Source organism: Arachis ipaensis, chromosome B4 (genome assembly GCF_059453495.1).
Source record: "Arachis ipaensis isolate K30076 ecotype BB chromosome B4, ASM5945349v1, whole genome shotgun sequence".
Lineage (NCBI taxonomy): Eukaryota > Viridiplantae > Streptophyta > Magnoliopsida > Fabales > Fabaceae > Arachis > Arachis ipaensis.
Window position 1 is genome coordinate 119,708,029 of NC_142439.1, and position 21,833 is coordinate 119,729,861.

General features: G+C 39.8%; 3 protein-coding genes and 1 pseudogene across 5 annotated transcripts; 3 read left to right on the plus strand and 1 right to left on the minus strand.

Moving 5' to 3' along the window:
* Positions 1–3,665: 3,665 nt before the first annotated feature.
* On the minus strand, positions 3,666–4,334 carry LOC107636882 (uncharacterized). Its single transcript, XM_016340355.1, has 2 exons — positions 3,957–4,334; positions 3,666–3,893 (listed from the first exon to the last, which is right to left on the minus strand). The coding sequence occupies exons 1-2, from the start codon at positions 4,332–4,334 to the stop codon at positions 3,666–3,668; spliced, it is 606 nt and encodes a 201-aa protein (XP_016195841.1).
* A 4,588-nt stretch (positions 4,335–8,922) lies between these two features.
* On the plus strand, positions 8,923–13,240 carry LOC107639650 (autophagy-related protein 13b-like). Of its 3 annotated transcripts, none has more exons than XM_088485700.1 (4): positions 8,923–9,240; positions 9,319–10,755; positions 10,838–11,019; positions 12,520–13,240. In XM_088485700.1, exons 2-4 carry the CDS (start codon positions 9,421–9,423, stop codon positions 12,866–12,868), a joined length of 1,866 nt encoding a protein of 621 aa, XP_088341826.1. In that variant the 5' UTR covers positions 8,923–9,240; positions 9,319–9,420; the 3' UTR covers positions 12,869–13,240. The 3 variants fall into 3 exon arrangements, with proteins under 3 accessions (XP_088341826.1, XP_088341825.1, XP_088341828.1); XM_088485699.1 differs by having other exon boundaries at positions 8,949–9,240; positions 9,395–10,755; XM_088485702.1 differs by having other exon boundaries at positions 8,983–9,240; positions 9,398–10,755.
* Positions 13,241–13,815: 575 nt separating this feature from the next.
* Positions 13,816–14,878, plus strand: LOC107636881 (protein FAR1-RELATED SEQUENCE 5-like; annotated as a pseudogene).
* A 4,741-nt stretch (positions 14,879–19,619) lies between these two features.
* On the plus strand, positions 19,620–20,981 carry LOC107636879 (uncharacterized). The gene is made up of 2 exons (XM_088484839.1): positions 19,620–19,994; positions 20,151–20,981. Exons 1-2 carry the CDS (start codon positions 19,620–19,622, stop codon positions 20,979–20,981), a joined length of 1,206 nt encoding a protein of 401 aa, XP_088340965.1.
* The last annotated feature ends 852 nt before the right edge of the window (positions 20,982–21,833 follow it).

The following is a 21,833-nucleotide window of genomic DNA, read 5'->3' on the forward strand; positions in this document are numbered from 1 at the left end:
ATATTTAATTAATATATTTAAATTAAAGTTGAGATTAAAACTTCTTTACCTTCATCCACCTTTCCTTCTTTCATGACCAAAAATTGGAGAAACTGTGAAAGTGAAACCTAACAAAGAAAAATAACCTAATTCCAAATTTTATTTGTGAACAATTACCGTAAGCAACAATAAAGCATAAATTTTCAATTTTAAGCAAATATCCTGTATTATTTTTCTAACACACTTTAGTTCTTCAATAATCTAAATAATTGTGAATAGTAATTTTTTCGCATATATTTTCATTCTTCTTTAATGCACTAACAGTAAGTTCTACTTTTTGGAACATGAATTTTCCCATGGACTTTTTTTTATTCTTTTATAGAACTCAAATTTTTTTCACTATCTCCAATTTCATTAGCACATACAAAATTTTTACATCTATGTTCAATCTTCTGTGCAATTTGAAAAATGAGCAGAGGAGAAAGATAAATCATAGAACTAAAAGGAATTACAACAGCAACACAACGCCACAACATACCTCCCACGGTAGATAAAGAAACAATCTTTTAGGATTTTATTCCGTTCTAAATTTTAGTATTACTGTATCAAGTTGTGTAAATACTTGTCATCAAATTATTTTTTCTTGTTTTTTAGTAACAAAGAGGAGTCACCGAAAATACTAGTGCAATTAAGGAATATGGGTCTCTTCTTCTATTAAGTTGTAACCTTTTTTTGTCAGGATTTCACAATTTTTTTTCTTCCAATTTTTGGTTATAGAAAGAGAGAGAAAGGGTGAAAGTAAAAAGAATTTTTAATCTCAATTTTAGTTTAAAAATATTAAATAAATATCCTTCTAATTACTAAATAGTCACGTAACTCACTACTTATGAAGTACAGACATATTACTGAGTTGTCGTGTCCGCGTGCCGGACACATTTTAGACACGATACTCATCGACATTCGCCCGACACGTGTATTTGCTGTGTCCAACTGTGTCTTAATAAAAAATGAAAAAATTTTCTCCGGACACACTTGGACACGCCTAAATACCATCACGTATCAATGTGTCTAACCTTATTTTTAACATGTATTCTTAAAATGAGTTTAAAAATAATATATATTATTATTTATTAAAATAAAAATATTTTAAATACTTTTAATAATTAAAAGAAGACATAAAAAACAATTAAAAAATTATTTTATATTTTAATATCAATAAAATATTAAAATATCATTATAATTTATCTAAAAAATATTTTATATTTTATATATATGTTGTATCCTGTATCTTATAAAATTTTAAAATTTGTATGTCCGCATATCTCGTGTCATATCATGTCTCGTATCCGTATTAGTATTCGTGCATTATAGCTTACTTCTTTTTGAAGTAAAAAGCTCAACACACTAGGTGGAGCAAACAGAGTCCAAGTATCAAAGTACAATTCAACATAAAATTCACTAACTGAAGAATGTTAAGCAACCCCTAGTCATCTTCGGCATTGCCATCAACAACCAAAGGGAGCACCACCAAGCCACTCATCGGAAAGCACAAAGGACCTGTTGATGATTTCCACTATATCTGAGCCTTGATTCTTGAACACTCTACCATTCCTTTCCAACCAAATTGTCCAGATTACCACAAAGAATCCAATCAACCACCTCTTCCTCTCATTCTTTCATTGTGCAGCATTCGTCCAACTCTCAAAGTGTTGCTTTAGTGTACCTGGAACGGTCCATTCTCTTCCAAGAGCGTATAGCCAGGCACCCAACACTTGCCAAGTGACCTGACAGCCAAGAAACAGGTGAAAAGCAGACTCCACAGACTTACAGCATAGAGCACACAAATTATCAAGCTGGTTAATGACACCTAATCTGCAAAGTCTTTCTTTAGTATTCACCCTCTCAATCAAAACAAACCAAGAAAACAATTCGACCCTTGGTGGGACGAAACCCCTCCAAATAGCACTAGTGAAGCTATAGCTTGTTATTTCCTCCGGAAGGACTGCTTCCTGCAACACCTGCACAAAAGAGTTAGTAGAGAAAATACCAGTTCTATCAAATTTCCAAATCACCCTATCCTCTCTCTCAGTTGTTAGCTTAACTGAACGTATGAGCTCATGGAGTTGGTTCAAAAGTTCCAGCTCCCACTGAAATAACTCCTTCCTCCACTGGAAGCTCCATATCCACACTAACCCATCCCAAAACCCGCAGTCCCCTATAACAGATCCTTTTAGGTTTGAGGCCGAGAAAAGTCTAGGGAACAGATCTTTCAAAACACCACCAGTTAACCAGTCATCCTCCCAAAATCGGATTGTTCTGCCATTCCCTACATCCATTGACAAGCCTCTAATCATCTGCTTTCTAATTTGCGGCTCTCTTATTTGTAGCTGACAAATGTCCTTCCACGGACCCCCTCTTGGAGGAACAGGCTGACCACGCAGCATCTCAAAAGGATTCATGTGATTACAAGAGCACACTACTTTCTTCCATAAGGGACAATCCTCTTTCGAGAACCGCCACCACCATTTAAATAGAAGAGTTGTATTCCAAATCACTGTATCTCCCACTCCCAAACCACCTGCCTTTTTAGGAGCCATTACTACCTCCCATTTCACTAGTGGCATCCCGGTCCTCCCATCCTCTTTACTCCATAAGAACCGTCTTTGTAAGGAAATCAACTCCTCTGCTACTACTTTTGGCATCTTGTAAAAACTGAGATAGTATATAGGCAGGCTATTGAGAACAGATTTAATGAGTACCAGCTTACCTACTTTATTGAGGGTCTTTGCTTGCCACAGACTCAGCTTTTCTTCCACCTTATCAATCACTGGTTTTGACGTCTTAACTAGCCTCGGATTCGCTCCCAAAGAGATGCCAAGGTACCAAACAGGGAGTGAGTCCTCTTTACATCCCAGCAAAAGACACATCTTGCGCGCCCACCGCTGATCACAATTAACCGGAATGAAGCTGGACTTCTCAAAATTAATACTCAACCCAGACATCAGCTCGAAGCAGTGCACTAGGCGCTTGTAATTCCGTATGGTCTCTTCCTCTGGAGGGTAGAAAAGTATCGTATCATCCGCAAACTGTAAGTGTGACAACTCAATGTTATCCCGTCCAACCAGCAGCGGTGATATGCGTCCATTCCTCACCGCCTCACCGATCATTCTATGAAGCACATCAACAACTAGCACAAACAGAAAAGGGAGATAAATGATCTCCTTGTCGTAGGTCCCTTTCCATTTTGAAGGGCTTAGAGGGAGATCCATTAATGAGAACTGACATAGACGCAGAACAAACACATTCCTTAATCCACCCCCGCCACCTATGTCCAAAGCCCATCTTCTACAGTACTATATCCACAAAACTCCATTTGACCCTATCGTAAGCCTTCTGAAAATCCAGTTTGATTATTGCTGAGCTCCTTTTCCTTGATCTTTGCCAGTGTACTGTTTCACAAGCTATCAAAGCCCCATCGTGAATTTTCCTACCCTTCACGAAAGCACTCTGAGTCTCGCCTACTAGACCTGACATCACTTTCCGCATCCTCCGAACCAACACCTTAGATATGATCTTATATACACAACACACCATACTAATCGACCGAAGGTCCTTTATTTCTGTAGCTCCAACAAATTTTGGTGCCAACCCCACGTGACATTCGACCCTGTAGGTAACATTGCTGATTAGAAGAACCCCATCACTGCTCCCGTGAAATCCCTCCCAACTTCTGCCCAACACTTCTTGATAAAATTCATGTTATACCAATCGCTTCTTGGAGCTTTTGTTGACTCATAATCCCACACTGCAGACCTTATTTCTTCAACACTCGGCATCATCTCCAGCTCTGTTGCCTCGTCCTCATTTATTTGCCTTACCAGCCCTTCCCGAAAACCAATATTTGGTGATGTCTCCTAATGGTACAACTCCTTATAGAAATCTCTTATAGCAACCTTAATCCGAGATTGATTCCGCACTAGTCGGCCATGGATTCTTAAGGCATCAATCCGATTGTTCCTCCTACAAGCCGAGGCTAAATTGTGGAAATATCTAGTGTTTTTATCCATCTCCTTAGCATGCCTGGACCGTGACATCTGCTTCCAATGTATTTCCTTTCTGATATACCATTTCTTGCAAGAGCTCACAAGCGCCTTCCTTCTAGCTTCCGTTGTTCCATCATATACTCCATTGCTCACCAAATCATCAACTTTCTTGATCTCTTCTTCAAACTTATTAATCCTCATATCTAGATCTCCAAAGTGCTCTCTATGCCACCTACCCAGTGGTACCGTCAAAGCCTTCAGCTTGTCCATGAATTGAATCTCCCCTAGGCTCCTCCACTCCTCCTTCACCATCCTCAGAAATCTAGCATGAGTGAACCATGAATCCAGACTCCGAAAAGGTCGCGGTCCCCCTCCCAACCTTGTGACATTCATAATCATTGGACTATGGTTTGACAAATCTCTTGGCCCTCCTCTTAATCTTGTTTCAGGAAACTCTTCTAACCACTACAGATTAACCAGGACTCTATCGATCCGGCTACATGACTGGCCCCGAAACCAAGTAAACCTACGATAAGTTAAAACTAGGTCCACTAGCTCCATATCGTGAATCTAGGATTTAAACTCTGCTGCAGACCTCGGCAAGGAAGTAGCCCCTTGCCTCTCTTCGACTTGAACAATCTCGTTAAAATCCCCCATAAAACAGAAAGAAACTTGACATAACCCAAACAAGAAGCTCAACTCTTCCCACAAAACGAGCTTATCCTCCCTAACATGCTCACCATACACTACGCAGAACGCACACCGAAAATTATTCTTTATCAGTACTCCTTCTACACATAACCACCTAACTCCTTTATAAAAGTTACTTAACTTAAACACTGTTGCATCCCACATCAACAACAGGCCTCCAGACGCACCTTCCGCTTCCACAAACTCCCACCCCACTACATCATTACCCCACAGTTGCACGACATTAAATTTAGTCACCACTTCCTTTTTTGTCTCTATCAAACCTAACATATGCAAATTGAACTTCTTTCTAAAGTTTTTGATCATACTCAACTTTTCAATCCCCGCCAACCCCCGGACATTACAAGATGCAAAACTCATTTTAAAATAGTTGTACGCATCTTTTTTTCTATTTTTCGGACGACTTCTTCTAGCTTTCTCTTTATGCTTAGCCTACTTCTTCTTCAGTGCTATTTCCACATTCTGGGCCTGAAGTATCGCCATTATATCCTATTCCTCATTGTACAACACAGCTCCCGATTCCACAGCTAGGTCCCACGTTTTTCTGTTTTCTTGCATTTCCTCCGCCCGTTCGATTTCTAACGTATCAGAACCAGCGTCGCTCTCACCATCAAATTGTTCATCACCCAAACCAACTCGGCCTTCCCCAATTCCCACACTCTCTAACACCGATTGCATCAACACATCATGTGTTTCAACCGCGGCTGGGGTGGTATCCACTTTATCCTTTGATAAACATTTTTGACATTGGAAACAATTAGCGCAACTTGCTTCCATCGTTACAACCCGTTCATGCTCAGACCCAAGTCTACCCAATTCATCAGCCTTACCAGATTCAACAAACTCAGAGCGATTTCCCCGTCCACGTCTACCTGCCACCACTCCCCCTTCAATCCCGTGCATAACCGCCACATCCAAGTCCCCAGTCCCATGATTCCCCACCCTTTCTCCATTCATGCCTGTCTCCGCACCAATGAGGTCTCCTTCCCGGCCATCCCTACTATTCAACACCACCCGCAGTCCCACACCACCGTTCCACCATTAGCAAGTAAATCGCCCGCCATCGCCCGAATCGTTCTCCCATCGCCATCACAGTCAAGGCTCACCCGAACTCCTTCTCCATACAACGTCGAGAGTCCTGACCACATGCCTCCGTTTGCACCCACAGGATCAGCCCCTCCCTCCAGACTGTACTCGTCACTAGCTGCCGGCCCCCTCCTGAGTCTGGTGATGTCTGCACCGCCTTGGAGAATCTCACCCCACTCAGTACGCTTTCCATCAGTCACGCAAAATCCCGGCCCGACCCAACAGGCCTCCTGCTCCAAGGTATATCCTGCCAGGTCCATCTCATGCCTCCAGGCATGCCTATCTTGTGGCTTGCATAGTTTGAGGCCCACTTGAACTTCCTTAGCCTCAGTTAGCACTCTTTGGGCCATTGATCTATTAGGAACAATAGAGATTACATTTGGATCCACACACCTCTTAATGCTAGTGACGTCAACTTCAGAACCCGCACCATTAGCCACCTCCCAAGACACAGTCCTCTCTGAATCATTCTCCGCATCATGAACTATGGATCCCGCAAATCCAGCCTTCATCATATTGGGATCAGACTCCTTAACTATAGTCCTTCCCGTTTTCAAATTCAAATATTTGTTACTCCACTCATTCAAATCTTCCAAGGAGATTACAACTCTACCCTTCATCTGTTCTTCCTCTATTTCCGGCACCGTCATCAACTCCGCCGCTGCATCCTTGCTCTCCAGCTGCCCATGACAACAATTACTAGCACCAGTATTTGCACAGCTCGAATTCGCGCATTCATTTTTGATAATGAGGCCCTGGTTACCTCCCTTCCCTTCCTTCCACGCATTACCCAGTGAAGGATAATCCCCGCTTCCCACCTCTGAGACAAACACATCAAACATAGCCGTGCCTACAGAGATGCGGATTCTTTCAAGAATAACCTCATACCTACATGTATTAATCAACACACGACCCACACTAAACGCGGAGCATGAAGTTGTCGCAGGATCACAAACCACCACCTCTCCCCACTGTTCACCAATCGAGCGGAATGTAGCTTCGGACCATACATGTACTGGGACACCGACGCACTCGAGCCAAAGTCTTCGCTTATCACACCAATCATTCTCTGTCCACCGACCAACGCAATAGAAGAACTTCAACAGGCCATTCATGTTAAAAGTGAGAGCCTTGTCTGCGGATCGAGTACTATAAAAGATTAGCAAGGCTTTGTAGGCTCCCAATTTGCATACCTTAACTACATGAGGCCATTCCGTTCGAGCTACGGCGTTCAGCAAGCGGAAGTCAATAGCTTTCAAGGTACTTCCAACAATACTCCGCTGCAACCAGCCCAAATTATACTCAGCCATCGAAGCTTGTATGACCCTTTCCCCCGGGTCTTCATCATCCTTCGGCCTCCAACTCCGCAGGGGGTCATTCTCATGTCCCAAATATTTCGTTGGACCGAGCAAGATTTAACCCGCAATCACTCACCCTATCTACCAAAGGATCCCCAACCTTATCATGAATTTTCCCAGAATCATCCTCTCTAGTGTCTGTACCCCTCCTTATACCATCACTTTCCAGGACCGTCCTCCCTTTAGTGGCATTCCTCCTGAACTTAGCATCGCCGACAATATCTCTTTTCCCCTTAACCTCATACGATTCATATATGAAATTGCCTTTAAAGCTCTACCCTTCATAGTATAATGGATGAACGCAAACAAATACACCACCCCACTTCTCAGCTTCCTGAAAAGGTAAATGTCATTAATCCTCCCCATCCATGAAAACAAACCAAACAATTCCTTTTTTGATATGTTTTCCAGTAGCCTGTCGACAAAAAATGGTGAAAGAGTCTTGTTCCAAACGAAAAAACGCTTCCCGATTCTAAACCCTTGGATCATTGTCTAGATGTTGGACATGCCTAGCCCTACCACGCCCAGTGTTTTTCCACCCCTCTCTCTAGCGCACTCATTAGTTTTATGGTTGAATTATTGGTTGCATTATAGCTTACTACATAGTATTAGGATAAAAAAAACATGACACATGTACAATTCTACCAACAGAGACACACTTTTATTGATAAAATGGTAGATATAGCTAATAAAACATAAAATTCATGTGTATACTTAACTCATTAAATAATTTGTGCATAATTTTGTTTACCGTATGATTTTTTATATGCACATTTATCCATTATTCCTTTGATTATTTTCTAATCACCGGGGTAAGTAGTAACTAAATTTCACTTATCAAAAGCTATGTACAAGAAACCATTACCTTCCAGCAATACAACAATGCATTGCATATTGAAATCTATGAACCAAGCATACTTGCATTATTGTATTACCTTAAACATGTATCTTAAATCATAATCCCCTCGTTCTTAGCTTGTACTATAAACATATTCACATACCTTAACACCCTGGATTTCCACATAAAATGCAGAAAAAATACATTTGTGCTATATAATGAATCGACTATTAAACTAGTTGTTACATCTGAGACGAACGAACCTATCTATAGTTGATCCAAGCTTTTAACGTTGTATTAATACTTCTTGGTTGAGTTATAGGTCAGCTGATCTCGGAGTACTGGGGTGAAATATCTCCAAAAAAGCCTTCAACGCTCAAGTTAAAAGAAGATTTCAATAATAATAATAATAGAAAAAGAGTTCGTTGTTTAGTATATGTTTTTTTCTCTTTTTTTAAAAGGTGTCCACTGATGCTGTTCTCTGTAGTTTAAATAGAGGAAAAGGTTGTTGTGCCCAGCTTCTATTATCTTGGCCTCTTCCATTATTTTCCTTGTGGTTGTTTTTTTTGAGTCTTTCCTTAGTTGTTACGTGTTTTGTTACCTGATTTATGGCTCACACCTGATAGTCGATTTATAGCTCACCTCATAGCCGTTTTGTTGATTTTGTTTCGGCTGAGGTTTATGGTCCATCGAGTAAAATAAAAAAATTGAAAATATGAAATTTTAATAAAATTTGATTAGAATTTAACGAAATATAATTCAATAATATATTTACATATAAAAATATATTTTATTAATGGTTTTTAGATTTTATTAATTATAAAAGTGGTCGTTAGTTTAATCTGTTCATCGAATTTTAATTGGTTCTTATCTCTGTAGATTTTTTGGGTGAGCAGCTCCTAATTATCTTTGTCAGTTGTCACAATCTTTTTTAATTTAAATATTTGTTATGACTTGGGAACATTCCAAAAGACAAGATTTATGGGGTAAAAGTTAAAGTCCTGTTATCTTGTACCTAGAATCTTGTTGAATATTATTGACTTAAGAAGATTTTGATGACATTAACGGAAGGTATTTAATTAAATAATTCCGGAGAGTGAAAGTGTTGATATGATTTGATGATGAAGGAGTCCACTCCTTAATACTCTCTTTTCCAAATTCAATCCAAGATAAGGGAAGGGAAAATAAACTCTACTCTTTTCTTCTCTTGTCGCGAAGGATTCAAGTAAATTCTCTTTTCTTTCGCTATTTTGGGTTTCCCTACAATTTCCCTCCATTTATTTATTCATTATTGCTTTCTCAGATTTTGTAATTCTGTTTAAAAACTGTGCTGCTGTTTGTGTCGTTGTTGTGTTTGTTTAATTTCCCCAACGACATAGTAGTGTTAATCTTCGGGGTGCATTCAATGGCATCCTCACACTCGGAAGCTGCAAAGATGGAACAAATTATAAGAGAGTTCTTTGCCAAAAGCATTCATATAATACTTGAATCAAGGGCTCTTTCTGTCTCCTCACGTAGTTCCTGTCTTGATCAAGCTATCTCCTCTCCATGTTCTTCATCTTCATCCTCCCCCAGTGTGCGCTCCAGGGATAAATGGTTCAATTTGGCTCTTCACGATTGCCCTGCCGCCATAGATAACATTGACCTCTCGCGCCGCAACAATCTTGACTTGATAGTCATTGATGTTATTTTAGTGCAAAAGCCTCTTGGCTGGGACCCCGTGAGTTTTTCCCCCAAAGGGGTTCTTCCTAGGAGTTCTTCCCTCAAGGAAAGATACCCTTTGAGCTGGAATACTGATCAGGAAGAATTGGGACTCGACGCAAACACTCAAAAGATTTTAGAGAGATGGGTGGTTCAGTATGAGAGCAGAAAAACAAGGGATTCTAGTTCTGGTAATAGGAGGTCAAGTAACGTTTCTTTGCGTGCCTTGTATAAGAAGTCAACTTTACTTCTAAGGTCCTTGTATGCCACAGTTAGACTTTTACCTGCTTATAAACTTTTCAGAGAGCTCAATTCGTCTGCACAGATTCGTCCCTTTACTCTTGCTCACCGGGTATCTTCCTTTTGTGAGCCCTTCACCCGTAAAGAGGAAGCTGAAATGATGAAATTTGGGTTTACCCCTGTGGATACTTATTCTGGTAGGCTGTGCCTTTCGGTGATGTATCGCCCATGCGCATCAGACTTGAGCTCTGAATCTTCAACTCGGTTATCCCCACAAGTTATAACTGACTATGTTGGCAGTCCACTGGCAGATCCATTGAGGAGGTACCCATCAGGATCGCCATCACATGGCTCTCTGTCGTCATTGCCATTTTCGAGGCAACATAGTTGGAGTCACAACCATTGTAGAACCTCGTCTCCTTCCATTACTTGTTCGCCTTCACCAACATATTCAGAATCGCACACGTCTGTATCTAATGCAAGTTCTAGGCGTTTACCACCTTCAAGTTTGCCCCCTCATCCAACTGAGATGTCCTTGATTCAGAAGAAGAGTTCAGGTTTTGATGAGTATTATCCCTCTCCATCACCTTCAATATACTATCCTGGGTCATTACCATCTAAAACGCTTTTACGATCTGAAAGTGCTCCAGTCAGCATACCTAATGCTGAAGCTGCAAATTTCCCTGGATACCACAACAGGCATAACTTGCCGTCAATTCCTCCACTTAGAGGTTTAAGGTGTGTTTCTAAGAATGATAGAGGTGTGAACACAATGCAAACAGGTGCAACAGCTGAGAAGGTATGCTGCATACTAACCATAGGAACTTTTTCGTTGGTTCAAACATATTAGATTTGTTAATAATCTGTTACACTTTTTGCAGTTATTTCCTCTTGGAAAAGATGAGCCCCGGAAATACTCTGGAATCAAGATATCAGCTTGCAGTTCGCCACAAATTTCAATTTCCAGAAGCTCAAGTAGGTCTTATCAGGATGATTTTGATGAAACTGATTTTACTTGCCCCTTTGATGTGGATGATGATGATCTGACAGATCCAGGCAGCAGGTACTATGTGAATTTGCTCAGACTTGCGCCTTCCTTTTATGTCAATCTCATACATAAGATATATGCTTTGTCAAGTAGCTTATGGTACCAATAGTATTGTTTGAACTTGTAAAGAAAATAGCATAAGTACTATATAATCAGGGTAACTCAGGTTTATTAGGTGACCTATATGCAACTGGAAGGTCATGTTTGGTCCAGGAAAGTCTAGGGTAATACTAATAGGTTCTTACTTCTTAGTGGATTGGATTTCAATTTTCAAATTATATGCTATGTGAGACATAATACTAATAAAGTAATAATAAGTAACAACCTAATAAATTTGATTAGAATTTTGGGTTCTCTCAAGAATCCTGCTTACTGTAATTCCCCCACACTGTATCTTGGATGTTGGATTCCCTCCCTAAATAGTTGCGCTATAAGCATGAAAAAAATGACAATCCAAATACCAGGATGAAAAACATAGGACGCACATGGATCCATACTGCATGCTTGGTAACTATGATTTTGAGCTCAACTAATTGTTGTCCATTGAGCTAAAATGGAAAAGGTCGAATTATAGATACGAGATAAAAAAAAGGGAAAGTAGTATTTATAGTAGTTATTATTATAAATTGGTGAACATCACTGCTTGTGCAGCAAACTTGCATGCTTTTTTCCTCTTTTTTGTTCTTCCCACTTGCTCCTTCAAATTGTTCATATTTTTAAGATTATATACCAATGAGTAGAGACTGAAATGACTTAGATGCACTGTATATTCTTGTCTATTCCGGCTCATCTTTGAGAGTGTTTCTTTTAATCCGCATTCAGTATTGAATGCTATCTATTCCGGAATAGATTCATCTGGTATATGTATATTGTGAATTAATCAGCTTTCTGGCTCAGCTTTTCCCTTTAATGGTGTCTCATATTTAAATAACTCAATTCAACATTGGTTGCATCCACACTGTTCTACTAGCTACTTTTTTTTGTTGTTGCGCCCGGTGGCCAGGGGAAGGGATTGGTTCCATGAGTTAGCTCGCTGGCATATAGTGTGTGCATCACATCCCATTAGCTGTGTGTGTGTGTATGTCTACATGTGAATAGGCTGAGTGATGTATCGCTGAGTACAGTGCTGTAAAGTGCAAAATACCACGTCGAGTAGTGTTGTATTTGATATTTGCTAGTTAGAGAGACACTGTAGGGTGGTTCTCCCCCTTGCCCCCTCTTTGACTGCTAGCTTTAGAGGTTGGATTCTCCACTTCTCCTGGGTGCATAGCAGTGTCCATTCGGTCATTCAGATTTGATATTCAATTCAAAACTTAATTTTCATAGGCGTTCAAATTACTAGTTCATCTATGACTTCTTGACAAAGAGTCAGATTTTAAACAATTGTAAATTTTGTAATATATAATATATAATCTGAGTTTTTTTTCCTTGGCCTTTTTGAAGTTGTGGGTGACTTTAAATTTGTCAGGTGTACTTTTTTTTCTGACGTTAACATGAACCCTTGTGCATAACCAGGGCGGAATCATTTGATCATGGTCATATGGCTGAGGCATTTGAAGCTGGAGGATTCCTTCCCATCAGAAAGTCCCAGGATGCTGCTGTTGGTGCGCTTGTACGTATGCTGAAGAAAGCACCACCTCTCTGGCAAGATTTCTCTACTTCTGAACACTTGTCACACAGCACACACCCCGAAACCTGGAATGTTAACAACATTCAAGTTCTAGAAACAACAGTGCCAGCAAGCATGATGTCTTCTGGGCTCACAGCAACAAGGAAAACAACAAGTGATGCATTGGAAGAGTTTCATGGCTACAAAGAGATGAAAAACTTGTTGCTTACACCAGGTAGTAAACCCCAGAAATAGTATACCTGTGGCATGTTTGGTTTCTCTTTTGGAAATGGCAGAAGCTCTTCTGTTCAGCCTCTTCCCAAACTACAGTTTTGGAGTTCAAGAAGGGAAATTATACATGCTCTATTATGCTTCTGCCTAACAAGGTTCATAGTGAAACGGAATCACTACAAACAAAAATATACCTTTTTACTTAATAAAATTAAGCTAATAGAAATATATGCTCTTTTTCTATTTTGAAACTGTGTAAATATGATAATTATGTCTAAAGTTTTTTGATCCAGTTGCATGGTGTGCCTTATACTGTGTAACACACATGCAAACTTACTGTATATATAACACGAGGCAGAAGCTTTATTTGCTATGCTATTTGATCTTATTGGCCAATCGTGTACTCAGTTTATGAACTTTGGTAAGGGTCTTTCATATCAAAGTATCATCTCTGCTGTTATTATAAGTCTAATTTTTATGAACATCATATTTATCATTTACAAATATATTAATGGCGAGTAATAGCCTGCACCGGTCCAATTGAGGAGAAGGATGCACCGGTGACCACTGACACAAGTTTTTGCTTTGGTGTCAGGTCTTTAGGTATTTTACAACATTGCCTATACACTACTGCATATAGTATTATGACACCTAAATTTATACATATTTTCATTCGAACCCCCCTGTATGAATGGGCTGTTGACTGAGATTTAGCCCATTTGGGAGAGCGACGAGATAAAGAGCGATGACCATAAACCAGCGTCTCAAGTGACGACGAAACCCTAAATGTAATGGATCCAGGCTGAGTGGTTTCTGTGGCTGTTGGCGGTGATATTGTTTCAAAATCTAATTTCTGGTGGCAAACAAGTTAGGATAGAGCATGGTAGAGTTTTGCCAATTTTATGTTACAGAGTATTATGTATTATGTAAAAATATGTTAATCTGTGAACGCCATTTCTGCGCAGGCCTGCATGGAGGGAGAATCCGCGGCAGACAAATGTTATCGGCCGTTGTCTGCTGAAGAAGAGGGAGGTGATGGAAGCGAGGCCTTTGGTCCTGGTGGCGACAAATTCAGTGACGAAGTTGAGGATGGGGAATTAGGGGTGGAGTCGGATGCACATGAGAATTTCAGGAACAGCTTCTTTGACAACTGGGAAGAGAGAGCAGTCGACGGTATTGCAGAGCTGGGGTGTATCAATTTCAAGGAAATAACTACAAAGGAGATTATGATGTGCCATTTTCCGGATCGATCGGTGGCATTCTTGTTTTACAGTTTGTATGCGAAGATGAATGGTTTCGCCGTGAGGAAGAATAAGATTTGGCGAAATGTGAGGAATGAGGTTACACAACAAGAATTTGTATGTTTCCGGCAGGAGTTCAGAGAAATGGGGTCTGTTAATGACGGCATGCGACGGAAACGTGAGCCAAAGGCAGAGACCAGATGCAGCTGTGAAGTAGAAATGCGCGTCCACGTGCACTCGGAAAGTGGTAGATGGATAATATCGTACTTTCAGGACATTCACAACCACGAGTTGCTAGACAATAGACTGACTTTCGCTACCGGGGCATAGGAAAATGGATGCAGCCGCCCTGGAACAAATGAACATGATGCTTAGAGTTGGGATTAAAACGCCATAGATTTATTCATATTTTGTGAACACTGCCGGGGGATTCCAAAACCTTCCATTTCTAAAGAGGGATATGTATAACCAGATAGGCAAGCAACGGAGGGTCATTGGCAGGGATGCCACGGCTTGCCTTAAGTTCTTGGAATCAACGGTGCATGCGAATCCAGGAATGTTTGTGCGTAATTTGGCGAATAAGGACGGTCGTTTGGTGCACCTGTTTTGGTCAGATAATTGCAGTCAGCTGGATTATGGTTTGTTTGGGGAAGTCATGGCATTTGATGTGACATATCGGAAGAATAAGTATATGTGTCCACTAGTTGTGTTTTCTGGAGTCAATCACCATAACCAAACAATTGAGTTTGCCGTTGCGCTAGTTGCAAATGAGAATGAGCAGACTTACACTTAGTTGCTGCAACAGTTCTTGGACGCCATGAAGGGTAAAGCACCTGGGTGTGTGATAACAGATGGGCATAGAGCGATGAAAAAAGAAATCAAAGCAGTGTTTCCTAGGGCCTATCACCGTTTGTGTGCGTGGCATCCGCTGAGGAATGCCACTTCTAACCTAAGCAACCTCACATTTACTTCTAAATTTAAGAAATGCATGCTGTTCGATTATGAGATTTCGGAGTTTGAAGATCATTAGCATTATATGGTCGATGCGCTGGGTCTGTCTGATAATCAATGGGTTTCTGACCTTTACCCTAGGAGAAGTATGTGCGCAACTGCACATATACGAAGCAACTTCTTTGGGGGTTTTCGTACAACGTCAAGGTGCAAAGGGTTACACTCAATGCTCGGTAAATTTGTCCAGTCTCACCATAATTTGAGGGACTTTGTTGAGTAGTTTATGCATTGCATATCCTAAATGAGGTCCAGGAAAGCACACTCTGATATGTTATCCGTGGTTGGGGAACCAGTGCTACAGAGTCCGTTTCATGATTTGGAGAGGTCAGTTGCAAAGAAGCTCACAAGGGCGATTTTCTTCAACTTCAGGACCATACTTTTCCACGCTTGCACATTGAAGGTACGGACATACACATGGAACCATACTTGTGATACATTTACTTTGTCGAGGTCAGCTAATGCGCGTAGGGAGTGGCAAGTGTGTCACTATGGTGACAGCAACATTTTCAAGTGCTCGTACTTGCGAATGGAGCCCCTTGGTATACCGTGTGATCACATTGTAGTAGTGCTTGTACATTTGGAGATGATTGACATACCAGACAGTCTTGTTCTTGATCGTTGGTCCAAGAGTGCTTGCTCCAAAGTAAGGGCGTTTGTGGAGAAAGGTCCGTTTTGCTGGGATTCAACAATCACTTGCCGCAATTGGATGTTGAATGATCTATGCAGAGAAATGTGTGTTCTGGTGTGTCGTGACGAAGCTGAATTTGCCGACATGATGGATAAAGTTCTTCATGAGATAGCGCGGCTGAAAGAGATAAAGGATTGTGGTGATACAGGAGGTCGCAATGAAGTTAGGGAAGCTTCAACACTAGAGGGTTGCGTGAGGGATCCACACATGGCGCGGTGTCGAAAGAGGCAAAGAAAGGAATCGGTGAAGGGGATGAAGAGGTGCGGTCTTTGTCGCCAGACAGGGCATAATCGACTATCTTGCCACTTAAATCCCAACAGCCGAATGAATACACAAGAGGGTGCATCATATTTTGGTGCTGAGGGTGAGGGCGAAACTGGGACAACAGATGACTCGCCTGAGGAGGTAACACAATGTCAATAAATTTGTTAAGTCGTCGTTTTTGTTGAATGTTTTGAGCATTTATCGATTGGTAGTTCATGGCTAATGGAATGTATCACTATAGCTGGCATGGGACGATGTAGTGGACGTTGGCTTGGACGAGGACTATGATTCACAGGGCACAATTTGGTAACCATTCATCTAGTTAGTGCGTTCACAGCTCACTCCAGTGGGAACGTGGGTCGTGTAATTGGTGTTCATATTATGCAAACGTTATGCAGTAGGTGTTTTAGTTTCTCAGTAGATCTTGCATCATGATCTATGTTTGGAAAAAGAATGGGTAGCTATAGGAGACTCTGTTCTGGACTGTTATAGTTGAAAATTGACCATATTGAGGCCGTGATATGACATTCTTTTGTTATGCGCTATATTGAAATTGCAAATTAATCTAGAGCATCCATGTTGCTGTATGAGACTGTAGGAGGCAAGATTAACTCTAGAAACTCAAGATAAAGAACACGGTATATAATAAAGTACTTAAACGTCATAAAAAGGAGTCAAACACTGTATCATCTACAAAAAGTTAAGTCAAGGAGTAATTTGTATCATATCAAGGGATAATTTGTTTGTCAAATAACAAAAGGCAATCCAAAATAACATGGTCAGCATGTTCATCATTTTAGTTGTAGTCATTCATAGTCAACAAATTGGACCAAGAGCTCGACGTCCGCGTTGGTCCTGGAGATCTCAAAGACAGCCATCTTCTCATCAGTTATGTTGCACTTGCGCAAGAATTCTGCCAACCCTCTGCTGATTGTGCCACAATTGCGCCTTCGCTTGCCCCCGTATCGGTCGTAGACGGCCCAGACGGAGATGTCCCCTGCACGCAAAGTGAGTATCACATCGTCGCCAACGTCGTCGCCAAAGTGCGGTACATTTGGCTGGGCAAACCAACAACGACAAAGAGATGTACTTAAAGTCATGTGTAACATGAATGCAATGTGCATGAAGTCAACTAGAATAAATCTGCCACTAATGATGGCATTATGAATAGTTAGAATGCAATTCGGTGCTTGTTTGTTAATAAATTGGAATTTAACAACAAAATAAAGGCATTACCAACAAATTTGTCTAATGAATTTCAACTCAACAACTGCTCCGCCACATAACCCAACCATTAAAATTAATCAACAGCACAACAACAACACACAAGATGTGGACTACCTACCAAGGACGGATTTATGTATAAGGCAGTGGGGGCAACTGCCCCCAGTCAAATTTCAAATAATAAAGAGTACTTCTTAGTGAAATGTCTAGATTGCCCCCATTATATAATTACTTTTGCCCCCAGCCCAAAGCCCCAGCCCCAAATCCCTAAACTATTCCCAGCCCAAAGCCCCAGCCCCAAATCCCTAAACTGTTCCCAGCCCCCAGCCCAACTTCTTCTCTCTTTCTCTCCAAATCCCTAACTTTTCCAGCCTCTGCCTTCCAACCTCCAAGCCCCAGAATTACTGCCGCCAGACCAGACTCCGCATTTTTGCCGCTCTGTGGCTCCGCCAGACCGCCAGTGTGGGCTGTGTGGCAGTGTCACTAGCTCCCTGTCACTCCGCGTTTCTGCTCCTCGCGACTCCGCAGTCTTCACGACTCCTTGTATCGCCGCGATTCTCCCGCGTGGCTCCGTCTCTGTTGGTTTCTCCTTGCATCGCCGCCACGCCGCGCCTAGGAGTTCTCACTTCTTAGGTTCTACCTTCTTTTGCGCCACTGCTTATGATTTGTGATTTTGGTGGATCTGCTGCTGCGTTCCTCTTCTGCGTTCCTTCCTTTGACACTCAGCAATTCGGCATCTGATTCTGCGATTCTGCCTTCTTCTTCAACGAACATCCATTTCTTCTGGGCTTCTGGAGTTCTGGTTGACTGGTTCTTTTTTATTCTACAATCCTCTTCTCTGTTGCCACTAGCGCCACACCGCTACTGGGTGTCTGGGTCATCCTCCTGAAGTTTAGTTTGCCTCTTGGTACATGATTGGGAACCCAAATCAACCTTTCAACTTATCAAGAGTGATAAACAACAAACAATTCTCAAGTCTACCCTGTAACCAATTAATTATAGCATATGTATATGATAAATAAATAAGCTTTTGGGGTGGGGAATGGTCGAATGTGGATTTAGAATAAAGGAATGGTTTGTGACTGAATAAGAATTAATAGTTAAGAATCAATAGGTCTTAGGTCAGGTGGTATTGTGTATTTGTCATAGTTATCAGAACCGAACCGGCAATCGACTCGGCCAAGTTACTGGGTCACTGGGTCATTGGTTCAACCGGTGGGTCACTGGTTCAACCGGTTGACCCGGTCATAATTAAATAATTATATAATTTTTTTATATCAAATTAACTTATTTTCTAATTCATTAATTAATTAGTATCTATTACATTATTCAAATATATGTTAAAAAAATATTAATATTAATAGATGTCATATAATTATCAGTAACAAAAATATGTCATGATTAATAAAAAAAATTTTGCTTATCTTTTTTTAATTTATTGATATTTAACAAAGTTTAATTTTTATTTTAATAATGATATAATTAAAAAATAATTAATCTAAGAAAGAGTAAATATAAAATAAAAATAAATTAAATTAATATGAACAATTCATTAGAACAAAAAAATAAAAAATATATTAAATTTGCATGGCTAAAAGAATTAATATATAAATTATTAATTAGGATATATCTAATAGTTAATAATATATTCATAGAAAGATAAATTATAACACAAAATGTAAGCTTGTCCTAGTGGTAACAGGCTCCCTTTATAACTTGACTGATGCAAGTTCGAATCCCAGCGCTGGCATATGCTTCAAATTTTTGAAATTTGAGTGACGCGTGCTGACATCATCGGGCTGTGTGATGACGCCATCGGATCAACCGGCCCGGTTCGAGCCCCGGGTTTGATCGGGTTTTTCGAATTTGACCGGTTCGCATGCTTATCCGGTTAGATTGTTAATCCGGACCGGCTTATGGTCCGGTTCACCAGTTTTCCGGTTGAACCGACCGGTCCGGTCCGAGTTTGATAACTATGGTATTTGTGTTGGTTTTCATATACTTAATTCACTTAGTTGCTTCATTCATCTTTTCGTTCATTTGTTTCATTGTTTGATAAATGAAAATTTTATATAGTTGGTTTAGAAATTGTGAATTTGTGATTGAATTTGTTCTGATGTAATTTGTGATTGAAATTGTGAATTTGTGATTGAATTCGTTAATTATTTTTGTGTATTGAGTTATTTTGAATTAGAAATTTGGGATATTATTAGTTGCTAGCTTGCTGTTGTTGTTAATGGATCAATTTTTTATTTATATTTTTATGCTGAACTTCTCAATTTGGGAAGAATTGTAAATTAATTTTATTAATGAATTAATTTAGATTTATAATTTTAATCTATTAGTGATGGAGAAATATTTCAAAAGAACTTCATCATTGGAGATTGGATCCCAAAACAATTCATCGAGCTCTTCTAACAAGAGGAGATTTTTAGAATTTGAAGTAGAGAGTCTCATAGCAGATCCAGGACAACGACCAAAGATTTCAAGTTATCATCCGAATGACAGAGACAAAGTTAGATGCGCGTATTTGCAAAGAGGTCCTTGTCAACCGAGAACTCATGATTTTTTGCAAACTGCTTGTGGTTCTTCTTTTCGAAGATTCAATCCTAGTTGGTTTGATGATTATGGAAATTGGTTAGAGTATAGTATATCAAAAGATGCTGTTTTTTGTCTTTGTTGTTATCTTATGAAACTTGAGAATGATGGTGGCAATGCTTTTGTAACCAATGGCTTTTCAAATTGGAAAAAAAAAGGAGAGATTACAAACTCATGTTGGGATTCATGATAGTGCTCATAATCAAGCTTGGAGAAAATGTGAAGCACTTATGAAGCCAAAACAACACATTAGTGCTGCTATTGAAAAAAATCTGAGCAGGCTAAAAAGAATTATCAAATTCACTTGACAGCTACAATTGATTGTATTAGATTTCTTTTGCGACAAGGATTGACCTTTCGTGGTAATGATGAGACAGATGATTCTGTTAATCAAGAAAATTTTTTAGAACTTCTAAACTTTCTTGCACAACATAATGAAGAGATTGATCGTGCTTTTAAAAATGCTCGTGGGAGTCTTAAACTAAGAGCTCTCTCAATTCAAAAAGATATTGTAAGAGCGGCTGCAAGTGAAACGACAAAAGCTTTTGTAAATGATCTTGGGGATGAATTGTTTGCTGTTTTGGTTGATGAAGCTCGCGATATTTCTATTAAGGAGAAAATGTCTGTTTGTTTAAGGTATGTGAATAAAGAAGGGCAAGTTAGGGAGCATTTTCTTGGTCTTGTTCATGTTTCTAATACTAATGCTTTATCTCTAAAATTAGCATTGGAGTCATTATTAGAAACATATAATTTAAGTTTATCAAGAGTACGTGGCCAAGGATATGATGGTATAAGTAATATGCAAGGAGAATTTAATGGTTTGAAAACTTTGATATTGAAAGAAAATTCGTATGCTTTCTATGTACATTGCTTTGCCCACCAACTTCAGTTAGCTCTTGTAACGGTTGCAAAAAAACAAGTTGAAATTGCTTTGCTTTTTAATTTGTTAACCAATTTGTGCAATGTTGTTGGAGCTTCGTGTAAACGAAGAGATATGCTTCGTGATAGTCAAATGACTAAGACAATTGAAGCATTACAAAGTGGAGAAATTTCTAGTGGGCGTGGGTTGAATCAAGAAATAGCTTTGAAAAGAGCTGGAGATACTAGATAGGGTTCACACTATGGAACTATACTTCGATTAATTTCTTTGTTTCCTTCCGTGGTCAATGTTCTTGAATATGTTGAGAAAGATGGAAATAATTCAGAACAAAGAGCTGAAGCATGTCATTTATTGAATGTCATTCAATCCTTTGAATTCATTTTCAACTTACACTTGATGAAAAATATTTTGGGAGTTACTAATGAATTATCTCAAGCATTACAAAGGAATGATCAAGACATTGTAAATGCTATGGCATTGGTTAAAGTGTCTAAGCAACGATTGCAAACTATAAGAGATGATGGTTGGTCTCTTTTACTTGATGAAGTCTCATTATTTTGTGACAAACATAATATTACCGTTCCAAAAATGGATGATATATTTGTGTCACAAGGAAGATCAAGACGCAAAGCTCAAAAGATCTCAAATTTGCATCATTTTCAAGTTGAGATATTCTATCAAGTAGTTGATAGACTGATAAACCACTATTTTATGGTTTATATTGTGTTTAATTGTGTGGTTTTATCATGATCCTTGCCCACTTATTCATCAATTTAGCATGCATTTAGATTTCCTTCCTAAATTCAGTACATGTTTAAAAACTGCTTCCTAGAGACTTAAATTATTTACTTTTAATTCTCCTTTATTCCATTCGATGCCGTGATCTGTGTGTCAAGTGTTTCAGGCCTTATAGGGCATGAATGAGATGGAGATTGGAGAGGAAGCTAGCAAAAATGGAAGGAACACAAGAATTTAAGGAGATAACCAGCGAGAAGTGACGCGGTCGCATGGCTCACGCGACCGCGCGAAGGAGCGCAAATCGCAGCGACGCGGCCGCATGGCTTGGGCGGCCGCGCAGATTGG